Genomic DNA, 20,235 nt, shown 5'->3' with positions numbered 1-20,235 from the left:
GGCTGTGTTGAAATAAATGGAATAGGTTTCCTTTTGATAGTTAATAACTATTGTTATTCAAAACATAGAATCTGATAACCCTATAATACCCATTTAAATCAGTTAGTTATTTTATCATTTATAATTTTTCAGCAAGAATTTAAGTTGATGGCTTTATAAATATATACAAAATAATACAAATCACTACTATAAACAAATTATTTACTTGGTAATTGAAAATTGATCAACTATTTTTATCTCATTTAATATAATATATTCAACTATCAATTCTTTATCTCATCATTACAGATGCTCCTTGACTTAAATAAATCCATCATAAGTTAAAAATATCATAAGTAAAAAATGTCATTAATACACTTTATCTCATTCAGATGTGCATTTAAAACTATGTTCACTTAATATGACTCAGCAGTCTATTATGCTATGTTGTTATATTTTGTTTGTGTCTTAAAATTGGTAGAGTTAGCTGGTAAATTTAGTGATTAAAAATTTGTATGGTGCTTTTATTTTATTTGCCAAAATCCCACGCTGAGCATTTTGGCATATGAAATTACTAACCGAATTAGAAAATCATTTCTGTGATAGTATCTATTTTCTTTTTTTTTTTAAGATTTTATTTATTTATCTTTTAGAGGGGAAGGGAAGGAGAGAGGGAGAGAAATATCAATGTATGGTTGTCTTTGGTGTGTCCCCTGCCAGGAACTGGCCTGAAACCCAGGCATGTGCCCTGACTGGGAATCGAACCGCGATCATCTGGTTCGCAGGCCTGCGCTCAATCCACTGAGCTGCACCAGCCAGGGTGATAGTATCTATTTTCAATAACCCTTTTTTTATAAGCTCGGTGCTTAGTATTTTGCAGAGGAAGCATTATAACACAATTAGGGTCTTTTGTCTTGCACATTTGTCAAAAAGTTTCATGTTAAGTAGTATGGTAGGCAAAATATTGCCCTCCTCCCCCATCCACCAATATCCATGCCCTCATCCTTGGGACCTGTGAATATGTTAAATTATATGGCAAAAGGAACTTGGCATATGTATCAGTTCACAAGGGTTAGAGAGCTGCAAAGTCGCTGGATTTAAATATAGAGAAAGGGGTCAAGGGCAAAGGAATGTGGTGAACTCTAGAAGCTAGAAGACAAGGAAACGCATTCTTCCTTTGACCTCCCAAAGGAATACAACCCTGCTGACATCTTGATTTTTAGCCTAGTGAGACCTGTGTCTGATTTGACTTACAAAACTTTAAGATAATAAATTTGTGTTGTTTTCGGCTGCTCAATTTGTGGTAATTTATTTTCACAGTAATAAACCAATATAGAGGGAGATAATGCATATTTATGAATCGTAAGTCTCAATATTTTAAAGGTGTCAATTTCCCTTAAATTGACTAATAGATTTAGTGCACTCATAATTATAATCTTAAAAAGTTTATTGTTGTCATTGTTTTTGTGTAACTTGACAAGCTGGTTCTAAATACATGTAGACATGGAAACAGCCAAAAATAGCCAAGATGATACTAAAGAACAATGTTAGAGGACTTCAGTTATCAGATACTAGGACTTAGTTTAAAACAACAATATTGATTGCTTCTTTGTCTTTGACTAAGATCAAGTGTAGTATCTGTTACCAGCTTAAAACAACAGTATTGAGACAATGTGATACCTGCATACAGGTAGACAAATAGGACAATGGAATAGTATTGAGAGTTCTTAAATAGACTTCCATATATGTGATCACTTGATTTATAATAAAGAAGACATCATTGCAGATGAGAAGGGGTGGTCTTTTCAATAAGTGATATGAGAAGAAGGTGGAGCCTCAATAGAAAAATGGACAAAAAATAAAATTGAACTGGTGCTTCACAAAAGAGAATATCCAAATAGCTAATAAATATTTATGAAAAGGGGATAACCTCTTTAGTTATAATGAAAATACATGTTAAACCCTGACTTGGAATACTATTTAACATTCACCAGAATCATTATTTTTTAAGTGATATGAAGTATTGGTAAGTATAACAAGCAGCTAGAACTCTTGCATGTTGCCAATGGAAATATAAATTGCTACATATACTTTGGAGATTTTTTTGGCACTGTTTATGAAAGTTGAACATATGCATGTCCTGTGAGCCAAGCAAGTCTATTATTTTATAGACATCTCCCTACAGAAACTTACATATCTGAGCACCAAAAACATATAAGTAAGTTTTTATAATCACTATTTGTTATAGTCTAAGAAAAAACAATCAAATACCTATCAGTAAATCAGTACATAAATAAATTGTGGGACATGCATGCAGGATTATACTTTACACTGTAAAGTTTACAGCAATGAAAATAAATGTACTTAATCCTGTATACAGTAACATGCATGAATCTTCAGTAGTGTTTAGTGGAAAACACTGGATGGGAAATTTTAAAGCAGATAAAACCAATTCATGGTGATAAATTCAGGATAGAGGCATGCAGTGGCTGGCGAGTGGGTGGTCCTGCATTTGCATGTGAATAAACTGGGAGGAACAACTGGGGAGTGAGACAGACCCGGCACCCCAGGGTTCTAGTGAGGAGAAATAAAGCTTCAAAACCTCTGACTGAAAAAAACCTGTGGGGGTTGTGGCGGCAGGAGAAGGTCCCAGCCTCACAGAAGAGTTCACTGGAGAGACCCACAGGGCCCTAGAAGGTGCACAAACTCACCCACACAGGAATCAGCACCAGAAGGGCACAATTTGCTTGTAGGTACGAGAAGTTACTGAAAGCTGCAGAGAGCTGAGCAAGCTGCATTGTTCCCTCTCAGACCCCTCCCCCACATACAGCAGTACAACACAACAATGTGGGTTGCCCTGACCTGGCAAATACCTAAGTCTCCGCCCCTTACTTTGTAACAGGTATGCCGAGACCAAAAAAAAAAAAGGCCTACATGAAAGAAAAGGTCAAAGCTCCAGAAAAAATACAACTAAGAGATGAAGAGATAGCCATCCTATCAGATGCAGAGTTCAAAACGCTGATAGTCAGGATGCTCACAGAAATGGTTGAGTATGGTCACAAAATAGATGGAAAAGTGAAGGCTATGAAAACTGAAATGAGGGAAAATGCACAGGGAACCAACATTAATGGGAAGGAAGCCAAGACTCAAATCAACAGTTTAGACCAGAAGGAAGAAATAAACATTTAACCAGAAGAGAATGAAGAAACAAGAATTCAAAAAAGTGAGGAGAGGCTCAGGAACCTCTCGGACAACTTTAGACTTTCCATCATCTGAATCATAGGAGTGCCAGAAGAAGAAGGGGAAGAGCAAGATGCTGAAAATGTACTTGAAAACATAATGAAGGAGAACTTCCCCAATCTGGCAAAGGAAATAGACTTCTAGGAAGTCCAGGAAGCTCAGAGAGTCTCAAAGAAGTTGGACCCAAGGAAGCTCACACCAAGGAACATCCTAATTCTATTACCCAAGGTTAAAGATAAGGAGAGAATCTTAAACGCAGCAAGAGAAAAGTTATCTACAAAGGCGTTCCCATAAGACTGTCAGCTGCTTTCTTAAGAGAAACTTTGCAAGCAAGAGGGGCTGGCAAGAAATATTCAAAGTGATGAAATGCAAGGACCTACTACCTAGATTACTCTATTTAGCAAATCTGTCATTTAAAATTGAAGGGCAAATAAAGTGCTTCCCAGATAAGTTAAAGCTAAAGGACTTCGTCACCTCACCCTTATTATATGAAATGCTAAAGAGACTTATTTAAGAAGAAGAAGATCAAAACTGTGAGTATTAAAATGGCAAACTCACAACTATCAAAAAATGAATCAAAAAAATAAACAGCAAACAAAGGGAACAGAATTATAGATATGGAGATTATTTGTAGGGTTATCAATGGGAAAGGGGTAAGAGGAAGTTAAGAACAGTATAGGAACTGGAGGAGCCAAAGAACTTATATGCGTGGCCCCTGGACAGGAGGAGGAGGAGGAGGGAAGGGGGGTACCAGGTGGAGAGGGGCAAAGGGAGAAAAATTGGGACAACTGAAATAGCGTAATCAATAAAACATAAAGTTTAAATAGAGATAGGGGGTTTTATAATTTTGTTCCACAAAAAACTACTAAACTGATTAATAAATTCAGAAAAGTAGGATACAAAGTAAATATTCAGAAATTGGTTGCATTTTTATAAATCAGTAATGAACCATCAGAAAGAAATTGTGGAAACAATCTCCATTTATAATTATACCAACAAAAATAAAATGAATAAATTTAATCAAGAAAAGACCTGTACTCAGAAAATTATAAAAGTTGAAGAAATTGAAAAAGATACAAATAAATGGAAGCATAGACAGTTCATAGATAGGAAGAAATTACATAGTGAAAATGTTCATTTACCCAAAACAGTCTGTAAATTCAATGCAGTCCCAATCAAAATACCAATGGAATTTTTCACAGAACTGGAACAAGTAATCCAAAAATATATGTGGAACTGTAAAAGACCCTGAATAGTCACAACAATCTTGCAAAAGAACAAAGAATATCATATTATCTGATGTCAATCTTTATTACAAGGCTACAGGAATTAAAATTTTAAGTGATACTGACATAAAAACAGACATATAGAAAAATGTATGACACAGGAGGCCCTTGCCCGGTACTGTTGAGCATTGTCCCCTGCACCAGAAGATTGCATATTTGATCACCAGTCAGGGCGCCTATTTAGGTTGCAAGTTCAGTCCTTGGATGGGGCATGTGTAGAAGACAACCAACTGATCTTTCTTTCACATTGATATTCCCATGTCTCTTGCTTTTTTTTTCCCCACCACCTCCTCCTCTCCCTCTGAAACTTTAATTAAACATATCCTCAGCTGAGGATTAAAATACATACAAGGTCTATCTGGAAAAAGTTCAGCCATTGTTAATATAATGACAGTGGTTTTCTTAGCATCGGTGTATTCTGGCAGCCAAGAAGAGTGAACTGGAATGTGCATGTGTGAACAATGACAGTTTCACTGTACTAGTCAGTGGGAGCAGTAGACACCCTTGAGTGAGTATGTGTATTATGTGGCTATCAAATTCAAAATGACTGAGCAAGTAGACCAACAAATCTGCATCACGTTTTGCATTAAGCATGAATATTCCTCCATGGAAACTATTTGGATAGTTCAGAAGGCCACAGCTATGGGCAACTGGTGATTGGCAGCTTAATCACAATAATGCATCTGCTCATGCATCATTTCATGTACAAAGTTTTTTTGTGAAAGTACCAGTCACCCAGGTGACTTATAACTCCCCTAGAGCCCAAAGCCCAGATTTGGCACCCTACAAATTCTTTTTCCCCCCCCAAAACTAAAATCACCTTTGAAAGGGAAGAGATTTCACACCATTGGTGAGATTCAGAAAAATATGACAGGGCAACTGATGGCAATTAGGAGAACTGTGTGAGGTCCCAAGGTGCCTACTTTGAGAGATTTAGGTGTCATTGTCCTTTGTACAACATTTCTTGTATCTCATATCTTCTTCAATAAATGTCTCTATTTTTTCATATTATGTGGCTGTATACCTTCTGGACAGACCTTGTATACTTGACATATGTAAGACAAAGGAGGCAACAGCATACAATGTGATAAAGATAGTCTATTCAGTAAATGGTGTTGGGAATATTGGACAAATACATGCAAAAAAATGAAACTAGACCACCTCTTTTTAAATGCCATCTTCTTACACCGTATAAAAGAATAAACTCAAAAGGGATTAAAGAATGAAATGTAAGACTTGAACCCATAAAAATCCTAGAAGAAAAGGCAAGCAGTAAATTCTGACATTTCTCCTAGCAATATTTTTTATGATATATCTCCTTGAACAAGGGAAACAAAAGAAACTATAATAAATGAGACTACATCAAACTAAGAAAGTTTTTGTACAGCAAAGGCAACCATCAACTGAAAGGAAAGACACCTACTAAATGGGAGAACGTATTCACCAATGATACATCTGATAAAGGGTAAACATCCAACATTTATAAAGAACTTACAACACTGAGAAAAAAACCAATCCATTAAAAAAATGGGTAGAGGACCTGTATAGACACTTCTCAAAAGAGGATATTCAGATAGCCAATAGACATATGAAAAGATGCTTAATGTCACTAAAAGGAGAAATGTAAATTAAAACCACAGTGAGATACCACTCCATACCTGTTAGAATGACCATCATCTATTAATCAACAAACAACAGGTGTTTACAAAGATATGGATAAAATGGAACCCTCAGGCAGGGTTAGTGGGATTGTGGATTCGTGTAGCTGCTATAGAAAACAGTATGGAAGTTCATAAAAAAATTAAAAACAAAACTGCCTTATTACCCAGCATTTCCACTTCTGGTGTATTTATTTAAAGAAATCCAAAACAGTAATTCAGAGAGATATGTGCATCCATATATTCTTTGCTGATATTTCCAATAGCCAAGATATGGAAATAACCCAAGTGCCCATCAGTAGATAAATAGATAAAGAAGATGTGGGGTGTGTGTGTGTGTACACATAGTTACAAATATTACCCATAAAAAGCTTATGACAGCATGGGTAGACCAAGAAGGTATTATGTTAATGAAATATTTCAGAATAAGACAAATACAATATGATTTCTCTTCTATGCAGAATTTAAAGAAAAAAATGAGCAAACAACAAAAACCTTAATAGATACAGAGAACAGACTGATACTTGCTAGACGGGGGGAGTGGGGCACTTACTGAAAAAAAGTGAAAGAATTAAGAACTACAAATTAGTAGTTACAAAATAGTCATGGGGACGTAGAGTACACCATAGGGAATATGCTCAATAATACTGTAATAGCTATGTATGGTGCCAGGTGGGTACTTGAAATATCAAGGGGAGTCACTTTGTAAGTATATGATTGTCTAACTATTACGCTCTAAGCCTGAAACTAATATAAAATAATATTGAAGGTCAACTATAATTGAAAAATGAAAAAATTTTTAAATCCTATAGAAAGTCATCCTGGGTGGGTGGCTCAGTTGGTAGGAGTGTTGTCCCATACACCAAAAAATGTTGCAGATACACTCTCCAGTTAGGGCACATAGCAAATTTGCAGGTTTGATCCCTGGTTGGTCAGGGCATGTACAGGAGGCAAACAATAGATGTTTCTCTCTCACACCGATATTTCTTTCTCTCCCAAATCAATAAACATATCCTTGAATGAGGATTAAAAAAAAAAGACTACAAAAGTCGTTTACCTATAACCTTAAGATTTGCTCACTTTTCAGCATGTTTATTTTCACTTTTTAAACATTTATTTAAAAAAGTATCAAAAGTCAGGTAGCCATCAATATGAGAATGGATAAAACAAACAGTGATAGACTAACAGTTGAATACTACTCAGCGATAAAATATAATGAACTGCTGTAAACATTAATGAATCTCAAAAAACCTGATTTGTATATTTTATTGTTATGTGTTACCTAAAAGGTAAACAAAAGTATAAACCAGTATTTAACTCTAGTTAATGTTAGGCACACATGCTGATGTGTTTACAGAGAACTGTACTGATGTTCATAATTTACTTTAAAATGCATCCAAAAATTAAGACAAATTGACAGATGAATTGAAGGGCAAATAGATGCAAGCATAATAAAACATTAATGTTCGAATGTAGTTAATGGGTATGATACATTCAATATAAAGTTCTAATTTTTTCAGTTTTTTTAGAAAATTTTTATGATAAAATTTTCCAAAAAAATCACATCTTCTGTGATGATTTGTAGAGAAGGCAAATAAATAGAGGAGGAAATAAGGCTTAAAAAGCATTAGGGATAATAATTTTTTTCTTAGAGCTGGTCAAATTAAAATCATTTTCTGCCATGGCTGGTGTGGCTCAGTGGATTTTGTGCCAGCCTGAGAATCAAAGGGTCACTGGCTTGATTCCCAGTCAGGGCACATGCCTGGGTTGTGGGCCAGGTCCCCAGTAGGGGGGATGCAGGGGGCAACCACACTTTGGTGTTTCCCTTTCTCCCTCTCTTCCCTTCTAAAAATAAATAAATAATAAAGATTAAAGGAAAATAAAATCCTCCCCTTACTTCCATCTCCTGTATCATTTTCATTTCTGCTTCCTCTCCTCTTCACCTTCCACAAGTGCTATGATATGCTCTTCAGATTTTAGGAAAGAAAATAATATTCTCTGCATGAGATACAGTAAAATACCTAGTATTAATGAAATATTCTGAAAAGAGATTTCTCTCCCCCTCCCTCCCTCTTCTTTCTCTTCTTTCTTTCCCCCTTTGCCCTTCTCTCCCTTTCCTCTTCTCAACCCCATCTCACTTAGAGACTTAGAACTTGGCCTTCATTGAAATGGTTTGTTTTAAAAAAAAAAGAATAGCTAAAATTTAAAGTTCAAATGTGTTGAAGTGATTCATCGATAATTCATTCATTGAAAGCTCTGCAGAAAATGTGAGAAATTCAATCTGGTCATTAGCACCAGTCCATGAAGTTTAATTTACCACTTTCTTCTTTAGGTGTGTCACATAGTCCTGGGGTTAAGACCAGCTACTCCAGAAGAGGAAGGACAAATTATTAGGTGAGTTTATAGTTTTGGTCTGTGTATTTTTACTCTATAGTTGAAATTGGTAACACCTGAAGTATATACTATTACTAAGTAACAACATGTACTATTTTAGTGTAATTATTACAGTAACACCCTGTTTCTCTGAAACAGTTACATGTTGAAATATTTTTAAGTAACTTCCTAATGTTAAGATTGGATTAATTTAGAAATCAAATCCTGTTTCACATTAAAATTGCACTGAATACTAAAATTTAATTTTTTGAAATAAAGACATTTTGTAAGATTAAAGAGTAGCAATTTTTTCTTATTGCAAAATAGCACATTTATCGAAGAAAGATCAGAAAGTAGACCTAAGCAAAAAGAAGCAAAAATGCCCATCATCTCTGTATTTAGATCATTGCTGTTGACATTATGCTAAATAAAAGAGGCCAGATGTAAAAGACCCTATGTTGTTATATCATTCCACTTATATGAAATATTTATAAAAGGGCAATTTGTAAGAGATAGAAAGTAGACTGGTAGCCGTGACTGGTGTGATTCAGTGGGTTGAGTGTCGCCCCGCAAAGCAAAAAGTTGCAGGTTTGAGTCCTGGTCAGGGCATGTGCCTGGGTTTGGGGCCAGTCCCTGGTTGGAAGGCATGCAAAAAGCAACCAAGAGATGTTTCTCTTACATATCAATGTTTCTCTCCCTCTCTTTCTCCTTCCCTTTCCCTCTCTCTGAAAATAAACATAAATGAAATCTTTTTTTAAAAAGGAAATAAGCTATTAGTTTTCTGGGTCTAAAGGTGGTTACACAGATTGAAATAGGAACAGGATATCTTTCTGGAGTAATTGAACTATTCTACCATTGGATTGTGGTGACGGTTGCACATGTCTATAAATTTATGAGAATTATTGAGCTGTGTACTTAATCCAGGTAAATTGTATTTTATATAAAATATTCCTCAATAAGACTTTTTAAAACTATCAAGCCGTGTAAGGCTTGATAGTTGTGTTATGGCTTCCTGAAATTGGCTTCTCAGTGTTTCACTAATTGATATTATAGCAATCTCCCAAGCATCTCTATTTGTTTCATGTTTTTCACTTGTAAAAATTGCTAATGAGTGGAAGGAGGAGGGGGGGGGAAGGTACAGAGAATAAGTAGCATAGATGGTAGGTAGAAAATAGAGGCAGGGCAAGAATAGTATGGGAAATATAGAAGCTAAAGAACTTATGACACATGGACATGAACTAAGGGGGTGGAATGTGGGTGGGAGAGGGTGTGCAGGGTGGAAGGGAATGAATGGGGGGAATGGGACAACTGTAATAGCATAATCAATAAAATATATTTTAAAAGTTGCTAATGATAACTCGTGGGGGTGTGATCACCTGTTTTACACACTATTTGATGTATTGAGTTTCTTTTGTATATACAGAGGATGGTTAGAACGGGAGAGCAGGTATGGTCTGCAACCAGGACACAATTGGTTTATCATCTCCATGCAGTGGTGGCAGCAGTGGAAGGACTATGTCAAATATGTGAGTAAGATTTCTGTTTATCTACATTTTTCATAGCATTTTCACTTGTGCAGATTGTGTGTGACTACTGGCTAGTAATAAAATGCTCCAACGTAGAGAAAGATTTGAAAGGGAAAGGAATGATTACCCTTATGATTCTTGCTATGTACTAGGCTTGTGCTTACACTTCCACATGTTTCCTCCCAGCAGCAGCTCAGAGGAAGGTAATATTGGGCATGCAGGTCCATGTATATATCTCATTTAATATATAATATGTATTAAACCTTTAATATAACCTTACATGTCTCATTTAGTCCTCACAATCCAATGAAATTTAATTTACCACAATGAGTATTGTATCCACTTTACCTGTGGAGGACCATGAGGCTGCGATTAAAGGTAACTTGAATTTCTTGCTCAGAGTGGAAGTTCTAGAATCAAATTTAAGGACTGATTTTAAATCCAGTGTGATGTCAACCACACTTTTCACATTATCTTTCATTATTTCACCTTTTTCCTCAAAAAGTTGAAGACCCTTGGGTGACAAGTGTTGATTTTCTATTCAAGAAAGTTCATTTTAGATTTCTGCCAAGATGGAGGCATAGGTGGAAACACTGTGCCTTCTCCCACAACCAAGTTTGAATACAACAAAGGTTTGGAGAACAAAGACACAGCCAAAGAACAGAAAAATTGAATTATACGGAAGTCTGACAACAACGAACCCTTCAACCGGGATGGTAAGAGGGGCGGAGCCAGCAGCGGAGCAGGGTCCGGCAGGAAAGATTCCCCTTCCTAGGCCCGCAGGAAGCCCGGACCCAGTCGGGGTGTGGGGCAGACTGACCGTGGTCGCACATTCTCGCACAGTGAGATGGACCGCGCAGGCCCCAGCGGGTGAAACCAGTGGTGGAGGGCTGACGGCGGTGGTGCGCTCACGTGCAGTGGGATGAAACGCACGGGTCCTGGTGACTGTGGCAGCTGTAGCACCTGTGGCCGAGGCGAGAGGCAACAGACTGCAGCGGGACCACCATTGCTACTCTTTGGCCCCACCCCCACATACAGCGTCACAACCCAGAGACTGAGTGGCCCTCCTCTGGTGAACACCTAGGGCTCCGATCTTGATATGTAACAGGCACGAACAGTTCAAAAGATGGCTCAAGAAGAACTCAAAGCCCCAGAGCCCATAACTCTAAGCGACCAAGAGATTGCCAGCCTCTCAGATGCACAGTTCAAGACACTGTTTATCAGGATGCTCACAGAACCGGTTGATTATAGTCACAAATTAGAGGAACATATGAAGGCTAAACTAATTGAAATGAAGGGAAATGCACAGGAAACCAATAGTGATGGAAAGGAAACTGGGACTCAAATCAATGGAATGGACCAGAAGGAAGAACAAAACATCCAACCAGAAAAGAATGAAGAAATGAGAATTCAAAAAAATGAGAAGAGGCTTAGGAACCTCCAGGACATCTTTAAACATTCCAACATCCAGATTATAGGGGTACCAGAAGGGGAAAAGAAACAGACACAAGCGGAAAACTTATCTGAACAAATGATAAAGGAGAACTTCCCCAGTCTGTCAAAGGACATAGACTTCTAGGAAATCCAGGAAGCTCAGAGAGTCCCAAAGAAGTTGGACCCAAGAAGGAACACACCAAGGCACATCATCATTACATTAGCCAAGATTAAAATGAAGGAGAGAATCCTAGAAGCAGCAAGAGATAAGGGGACAGTCACCTACAAAGGAGTACCCATCAGCCTGTCAGCTGATTTTTCAAAAGAGACCTTATAGGCAAGAAGGGGCTGGAAAGAAGTATTCCAAGTCATGAAATCCAAAGACCTACAGCCAAGATTGCTTTATCCAGCAAAGCTCTCATTTAGAATGGAAGGACAGATAAAGTGCTTCTCAGATAAGGTCAAGTTCGTGGAGTTCCTCATCACCAAGCCCTTATTATATGAAATGTTAAAGGGACTTATCTAAGAAAAAGAAGATAAAAAATATGAACAGTGAAAGGACAGCAAAGTCACAGATATTAACAACCACACCTAAAACAAAAGCAAACCAAGAGGACAGCTAGATCAGGAGTGGAACCATAGAAATGAAGAACACATGGAGGGTTAGCAACAGGGGAGTGGGAGGAGGAGAAGGGGGGAGAAGGTACAGAAAGTAGCATAGACAGTAGGTAGAAAATAAGTAGAGGGGAGGGCAAGTATAATAGGGGAAATGTAGAATCTAAAGAACTTGAGACACGTGGTTATAAACTAAGGGGGGGGAAGAATGGTGGGGGAGGGAGTGTGCGGGTGGAGGGGAATGAAGGGGAGAATAGAACAACTGTAATGGTATAATCAATAAAATATATATTTAAAAAAGTTCATTTTAGAACGAATATTAGGAACCAGTTTCTAAACAATAACTGCCATTGTTCCTAATAGAGTTGAAGAGAAAATTATCATTAGTGAATATTGTAGTCTTACTTAAAACATAGACGGGATTTTTTTTTTTTTTTGCAGAATTAGAAACTGAAAAAAAATCTGGGAATTAAATTTTCCATTTTTGGCCTATATATATAGGCACATTGTCAGTTGCCAAATGATTACTAAGCAAAATTCTAATAATTTTATTCATATTTTTCCTATATGTCCTTTTCTGTCATTAGTTACTTATCAGAATATTTGTAGATTGTTTATGTTATTTACTTCATTTTTCTGCCTGGTTTTTTTCTCTTTTGCAGAATTTAATAGTTTTTCACATGTAAAATATGTAATGGGAAAAAGTAGACCTTAAGTGTCACTGAAGGAGCGAAAGTAGGCAAGTGACTTCAAAGACCTTGTAGGCCGATAATGATGGTGATTGTAGGTAGAAAATGAGAACATTGGGTAATGTGTTGCAGTCTATTTTGGAATACTTTAGGTCTTTATATTCTTAGTTTGGCCTTAGAATGAATGGTTATTAATGCCTTGTTGACTACAGACTCAAAGAATAACCTACCTTCATGTTTGAAGTATTACTTTTTGCTTCCTGTGGGAACATGACAGAGGTCTTGCTCTTAGCAGCACATCTCTTACAAAAAAGAAGTGTGCTGCTGAGAACATGAACTCAGTTGGTTCTTGCCTGCCCTAGCCATCCTTTGCATTAAAAGGATTAGTGGAGGGTGGTAAGGGAGAGATGTAGAGGGGGATATCTGCACTCATCTGTCATATTCCTTTTCCTTCTCTGGCATTCTGTATTGTCTGGTACCAGTTCATGTGGTGGGAAAGGTAGCAGAGACCTGTGGCACCTTATTTAATAAAAGGAAAATGTAAACGTAATTAATAGCAATCCTTTCTGAAGATATGTATAATTATAACAATGTTATTTACTAAGTAAAGAGTAACTTTTAAATGCAAATAACTTTTTACAAAGGGACATTCTGGCTCTTATTTTCCCTCTCTATAAATTCAGAGTAATAACAGTAACCTCCCTCATAGGGTATCATGGGAAATAAAGGAATTGATACATGATATGTGTTACAGAGCAGAGTCTGGTGCATAGTAAGTACTCAATAAGTATTAGCCAATACTATGAGAAACCAGGGTAGGATAATAGTTGTGATATTGTATTCTTATGTTGGAGTCCTAGTCTTTCTTCTTGCTATATGACTTTAAGCAAGTTACTGATCTTCTCTCTACCTCAGTTTCCTCATATGAACAATCGGATTAATAATACCTATTGCAGTACGATTATTGGGGTTAAATTAGCTCCATTCCTAGCAAGTACACAACACCCTGCATAAAGTTAGAGGAAGTGACAGTAGTTACAGTAATTGTAGCAATTAGTTAGTGATTTAAATTTATCTTTCCAGTATACTTGGGCATTTTTAACCAATGCCTTGCTTTAACAAAAATCAATGTACTTAACATGTTAGATAATTTGATCTTACTCTGGACTTAGTTTCCCTACCTAAGACATCACTTAGCTTTGATGTTTTTCTCTTCACAAAATGGCACGTTTGTCTAAGTGAACCATTAATTGCCTTTAAGGGCTGAGCCGACTGTTCTTTCAGATAGTGTCATGCCTAAAAAGCAGGAAAAATAAGTCATCCTTTGTGAGCAGTGGTTTTCCTCAGATTTGCTGTGATTCACTTGAGCTTGAATACTTGATCTGCTCATGGGATCTTGCTGATCTGTTCCCTCTTTAATGAGTCAAGTGTTTTTGTGCTCTGGTGTTGTGTGTGGATGGCTCTGTCTGGGTCTAGGAATTGTAACTCTACTCTCTGTGGCAAAGGGCGAGCTATGACCTCTGGAATTTGAGCCGCAGGATACAAAGCTTGTCTCTGGTAGCAAACGCTGCTTCAGTTTCCTGTCCCTGCCCCCAAAGCTTTGTCAGAAGTGAATGACAGGTAAGACCCCTCACAGCGGGGGGCAACGGGCAACCTAAACCAGACTTGATCACTTGGGAAGCCATCATGGAAGGATGGGGGGACGTGCTGCAACAAAGAGGGTGCAGTGGACTCTTTCCCCTTGGCTTTGACATAGCCCAGGTCCCCATGTTCTCTGGGAGAAGCTCCTGGCTCTAATCCCCTTAAGCCTGAGTACCTGTTGGGGAGGGGTGCAGCTCTTTCCTTGCTAGAGCTTGTCCTGGGGAAAAATCTGGCATCACAAAGAGTTCCTAATAAGCCTGTGAAATCTGCTCTGCTAAGAGTGCTTTCATTCATATGTTAAGGGTTCAAGCAGGAAACTCTAAAACTCTGTTCCTGACAGACTCAGACTAAGCCCTGAGATCTCTTTGAAATGTTATCTACTGTTTGATCCTTGCGGCCTTGTATTTCTGTGTATTACAACCCAATAAAAGCCATTGGAGAAAGAGGCTGAACGCCTTTTTCCCCTGAGAAACTGGCCACTGCTCATGGCCTTTTTCCTCTGGGAAAATGGCCACCTCTCCTCCCCAAGCAGATCACATCGTGTCTCAGTCATGTTTACTCTCATCCGTGGCACACAGGGGGACTTGTGAGGAAAGTCGCCCCCACACTCTGAAATCTCCTTTTGTAAAAATGTAAATGAGGAGAAAGGATGAAATCTTTTTTTATCATTATTATAGTATATGTGGCTTTTCTCCTGTTTGAGAAATATTAGGAAACAGCAATTAGTACTCGTGTACAGATTTTACTCTTGTTATTATGCTAATTTAGAACTAGAAAGCACTTTAAGCATCTCTCTTTAAATTTACAAATGAAGCCTCTGAAGTCCTTTTAGTTTTTTTGTAATTGCCCAAAGTGTTACCGAACAAGGGTCCGAGGGGGGGCAATACTTGGCCCACCGAGGGGTGCCAAAAACTGCTACAGAAAACAGGGGCCCCTCCCAAGGACGATACACTAATATCTATAGGGCTCTTCTGTCCGCTGCCAATTGGAAAGACATCTCTCAATGCCAGAGATTTGTGAAAAGGAAACAAAATGTTTATTTAATGCTATTCAGGCCTAATGCCTTCCTTAAAATATTAAAGTCTTTAAGGGTATACACCTACACACACACACACAGCGCTCCCTTCTCCCACTGTCCCAACTCCGGGTACCGTAAATCAGGAAAAGAGCACATGTCCGTTTTTCAGGTCGCTGGCACGTGAGCTGTGTCGCCTGCCTGTCCAGGCAGGATCTCCAATTAATCCAAAGTCATGTGGCACCTTCCACTGGCAAGAGTTCTTTGTACCAAGTTCCAGTCAAAGTCTCTCCTGGTTTCCAGGCCACTCAGCCAAAGGGAGCACGCCAAAGCTGCGTGGGCCTCTTCTACCAAAGTTGCACTCCACCAAAAGCGCGTTTTTCTTCACCTGGCCACAGGGATCTCCATTCTGGCAAAGCTGCGTGGTCTTCCCTTTCACCTGGCCAAGAGAGGGTCTGCACTCTGCTGAAACCGCTTGGCTCTCCCTCCTAATGGCTACAGGGATCTACATCTTTCCAAAACAGGGTGGCTCTCCCCCTCACCTGGCCAAGAGGGGGTCCTCACTCCGCTAAAGCCACATACCTCTCTCACAGGCACTCTGTCTCAGAGAAGCAGCCCCAGTTCCCGCCTGGTTAGCTGCCACTCACTTCTCCCTGGCCCAAAACTTGGCCACAGCTCTTTAACATATCTATGAAACCAGTTAAAGGTTATGGATATGTTAAATAACCATTCCAGAGGTTAGCTGCAAAACTGTTGCTATGCAAAACAGCTCTCAATGGCCCTGCTCCTTTCGCCCCTTCCCCCAACTGACACCTGGGGGGGGGGGTGAGGACATCTTAATATTTCCTCCAATATTCCTGTACACTTTGAGTTCTGGACACCATTCCAAATCTTTTCTGGGCCCCCCTTGGCTGCACCCTGTATCAAAAGTTGTTTATGGCAATTACTTTATTATCTAAGCTAGATCTCTTGAGTACAGGTCTCTTCATTCCTATGTTAGTACTTTTTCTATTATTCCATACTGCCTTCCATTTTTCCAAAAGCAGCCTTGTAGACTAATAAAATATAAAATTGGCCTGTTAGTTGTTTAAGATTATACTTATAGTATACAGGGGGGGCAAAGTAGGTTTATAGTTATTTGTGTTGAAAATAATACAATAACTAATAAGTAATAATACAAAAATAAACTTTCACATACAACTGTAGCCCTTCTTTTGCCCCACCCTGTCATACGTGTCATGTATCAAGCATTAGAAGAAGTAGTATCATCCCTGCTACAGAAGAAAGTGAATCCTGAGTTCTGGAATAGCATAAACTGTATAACTCATAATGACTTACAAAGTTCTCAAAAGAGCATTATCTTATCTTTTAGTTCCACATAAGCTTTTTAGGAACCATTAACTCAGATAAATTTCTGGGGAAATTTCTCATCGCGGGTGAAATTTTATCTATCTAGAGACTTGTCTTCCTAAAAACACAGGCTTCTATGATAGTTTCTAATAGTTCCAGACCAAGAAGTCAATAAAAACAAAAAGATTCTTTGATTTTAAAGAAAAAAATTTCCCAGACCAACTACAAATAACAGTCAAAAAGAGTCACAAACTGTCAGTAACTACAATGTATGACCATTATTGATTTGTTCAACATATGGAGGTAAAGTGGTAATTAGATTAGTTGACTGTAAAAGTTGACAATTTCACTGAAAGCCAAGAGTGGAAGCAATGATAAGAAAATAGCGCAGAGAAGGGGAAAGAGGAAAGAACCTGAGTAATGTTTACAGTTTCAGGCAAATACTGAGAGCAATAGCAGAGAAAGTTAAAGACAGTGAGAAGAGTTTGGTAGAGAAGTGAAGAAAAGCTCATATTCTCCAAGTCTAAAGGGTGCATCATTCACTGTGCTGTGTTAAAGGCATGCGGTACAGCCTGCGGTCTGGGTGAAAGATTGCAACTATTATAGTCATTCTATTTCTATATTATGGTAAAACTCAGCCTAACAAATTTAATGCCTAGTAACATTTTTATCCTATTTTCTTACCAGTCATATCTGTAGATTCAACCTATGGACTAAACTGTGAATGGTTTCGTATAAATTTTCTTTAGAAACATAGGCTTCACATAAGATTTCCAAACTAATTAAAGCATTTAATTAGCAATAATCGCGCCTCGGATAAACCTCATTGGCCATGATACTGCCACTGCGCAAAAGCTAAAACATTTAAAATACAATTCCAAATACTTCTTGAAATTCTGTTAATTACTAAACTCAGAGGAAAACTTGAAGAAAATTGTTTGTCCAAGTAGGATTAAGGGAACCTAATCTCGTTCAAAATATATTGCTACAAAAACTTTAAAAAGTGTTTTATAGTGCATAAATAAATTTAATATGAATGGAATATGAAAATAAATATAAATTTAAAAAGGAGTTGTTTGTCAATCATATGATAGTTAGGCAGACATCATTTAAGTTTAAGAACACTTACAGTGAGAATAAAGTGATTTTTCTGGAGGAAAACAAAGTGACTTGGGAGAAGACTTAAATTTTTCAGATAGTTATTCTTCCAAAATGGCTGTGCTATCTGTCTTACTCCACTTTCATAGAAAGAAAGCAAATGTCTCAAAAGCTTGTTAAAATTAGAATCTTCTTCTAAAAAGCAACTTCCAGAGCAAGTAATAGATTTAATAAGAAATCACTTACTGTATTCTGAGTATTTAAAGCACATTATAAAAACAAATGTATGACACCATAACCCTCACTAGGTCAGTGGTTATCAATTCTGGCTGCAGAGTAGAATCACATAGAGAGCTTTAAAAAAAAAGTGAAAAAATGTGTGTTCTACTCCAGATCAAATAAATCAGAAAGCATAACTGAAGAAAAAGGCTGAATTAATTTGAATAAGTATTTTTGTTGGTATGGACTCACTATCAGAAAAGCTATGAGAGGATCAATATTATCTCTAAGAAATTGCTATAAAATCCACAGACTATAGTCCAAACATATGCTTAATAATGTGAACTACCCAGGCCTAATTTACATTTCTACCTCTCTTGCCATAGGTCAGTTTGGTTCTGTTGTTCCATTGTCCATACAGTTTTTACTTCTTTGGCCAATTTAAAATAATGATGGCCCAAAATCCATATTTAATGTAGATTCTCAGGTTTAGTCTCTTGTGTATTATGGTCACCATTTTTTGCCATATAATACCCATAGTATCATTTGCTTACTATGTTTATGTAAATAATTTTACCATTTCTATGTAAATACATGTATTTTATTATTTATTTATTTTTAAAATATTTTATTTATTTATGTTTAGAGGAGAAGAGAAGGAGAGAGGGAGAGAAATATCAATGTATAGTTGCCTCTGCCGAGGACACACAATGTATCGTGTGTCCCCTGCCGTGAACTGGCCTGCAACCCAGGCATGTGCCCTGACTGGGAATCGAACCACGATCCTCTGGTTTGCAGGCCTGTGCTCAATCCACTGAGCTACACCAGCCAGGGCCTAAATACATGTATTTTAAAAGGAAGCTTTTTATTACTGATTTAAATAGAAAATCAGTGTCACATTCCAGAAATAAAAGGTCAAAATAAAAATAAATTCAGTGAAAATGAAATATATTATTAGCCTTGGATGGTGTGGCTTAGTGGATTGGGAACTGGCCTGTGAACCAAACATTGCTAGTTTGATTCCCAGTCAGGGCACATGTCTAGGTTGCAGACCAGGTCCCCAGCTGGGGGCGTGCAAGAGGCAACCACACACTGATGTTTCTCTCCCTCTATTTCTCCCTCCCTTTCTCTAAAAAAAAATAAATAAAATCTTTAATATATATATATATATATTATTAAATTTCAACTAAATAGCTTTCCCTTTTGAAGACTCTGATATTGAGTCTCATTTTCTGTTAAAAGGAGAAATTAGATTAGATTAGCACATTTGTACCAAAATGAGAACATTTCCTTGAGGTAATCAGGATTAAAAAAAATTGAATAGAGAAGATTTTTTCACTGTGAATTAGGGTGATTAAATGCCCCAAATAATAATCTGGTACCTTTCCCATACTTGGAGAAAGTTAATAATTGACAGGAGATACCAACATTTGAGTTTGTAATAAAAAATGTGAATTTTGCCCTGGTAGGTGTAGCTCAGTGGATTGAGCACAGGGCCTGCAAACCAAAGGATCACGGCTCGATTACCAGTCAGGGCACATGCCTGGGTTGTGGGCCAGTTCCCAGCGGGGGATGCACGAGAGGCAACCACACATTGATATTTCTCTCCCTCTCTCCTTCCCTTCCCTCTCTAAAGATAAATAAATAAAACCCTTTAGTTAAAAAAAGAGAGAAAAAAGACTATTACAGATGTCTCCCCTTCACCCCACTCTGCCCACCTCCACCCAGCCCCCACTCCCCCTTCCCTCTGGCCATCACCACACTGATGTCTCTGTCTGTGGGTTATGCATGAATGTTCTTTAGCTAATCCCTTCACCTTCTTTATAGGCATCTTCTAACTTGTGTATCAGCTTTCAATTTCTGCCTCCAGTCCTTTCTATACACTACAATTATTTTTAAAACAAACATTGGATTATGCTATTCCTCTGTTTAAAATTCTTTCATAGAAAAAGCATCAATATAATGTTAAGTGAAAAAAAAAGAAACAGTATACTTTAAAATGTAATTTTTTTTTTGAGAAACAAGTGTTGATACATCATTTTTATTTATCTTTAGAGGGGAAGGGAAGGAGAGAGGGATCGAAGTAATCAGTGTATGGCTGCCTCTTGTGCA

At 37.6% G+C, this 20,235-nt stretch overlaps 1 protein-coding gene and 1 non-coding gene across 4 annotated transcripts in view; one reads left to right on the top strand and one right to left on the bottom strand.

Annotated features, from left to right (window-relative positions):
• USP32 (ubiquitin specific peptidase 32) overlaps positions 1-20,235 on the top strand; it is a 142,622-nt gene that overhangs the window by 83,317 nt on the left and 39,070 nt on the right. For all 3 annotated transcript variants that reach the window (XM_037070353.1, XM_037070354.1, XM_037070352.1), the window contains exons 11-12: positions 8,496-8,557; positions 9,960-10,062. In XM_037070353.1, coding sequence (XP_036926248.1) covers positions 8,496-8,557; positions 9,960-10,062 — 165 coding nt within the window. The remainder of the gene's footprint in view (positions 1-8,495; positions 8,558-9,959; positions 10,063-20,235) is intronic.
• LOC119003834 (U4 spliceosomal RNA) lies at positions 17,524-17,662 on the bottom strand. Its single transcript, XR_005070041.1, has one exon. It is a non-coding gene; the product is annotated as a U4 spliceosomal RNA (small nuclear RNA).

This window comes from Sturnira hondurensis, unplaced genomic scaffold (genome assembly GCF_014824575.4).
Source record: "Sturnira hondurensis isolate 20B ecotype Veracruz unplaced genomic scaffold, ASM1482457v3 Scaffold0018728, whole genome shotgun sequence".
NCBI lineage: Eukaryota > Metazoa > Chordata > Mammalia > Chiroptera > Phyllostomidae > Sturnira > Sturnira hondurensis.
Note: the sequence above shows the minus strand (reverse complement) of the source record. Positions and strands in the feature narration are given on the sequence as shown.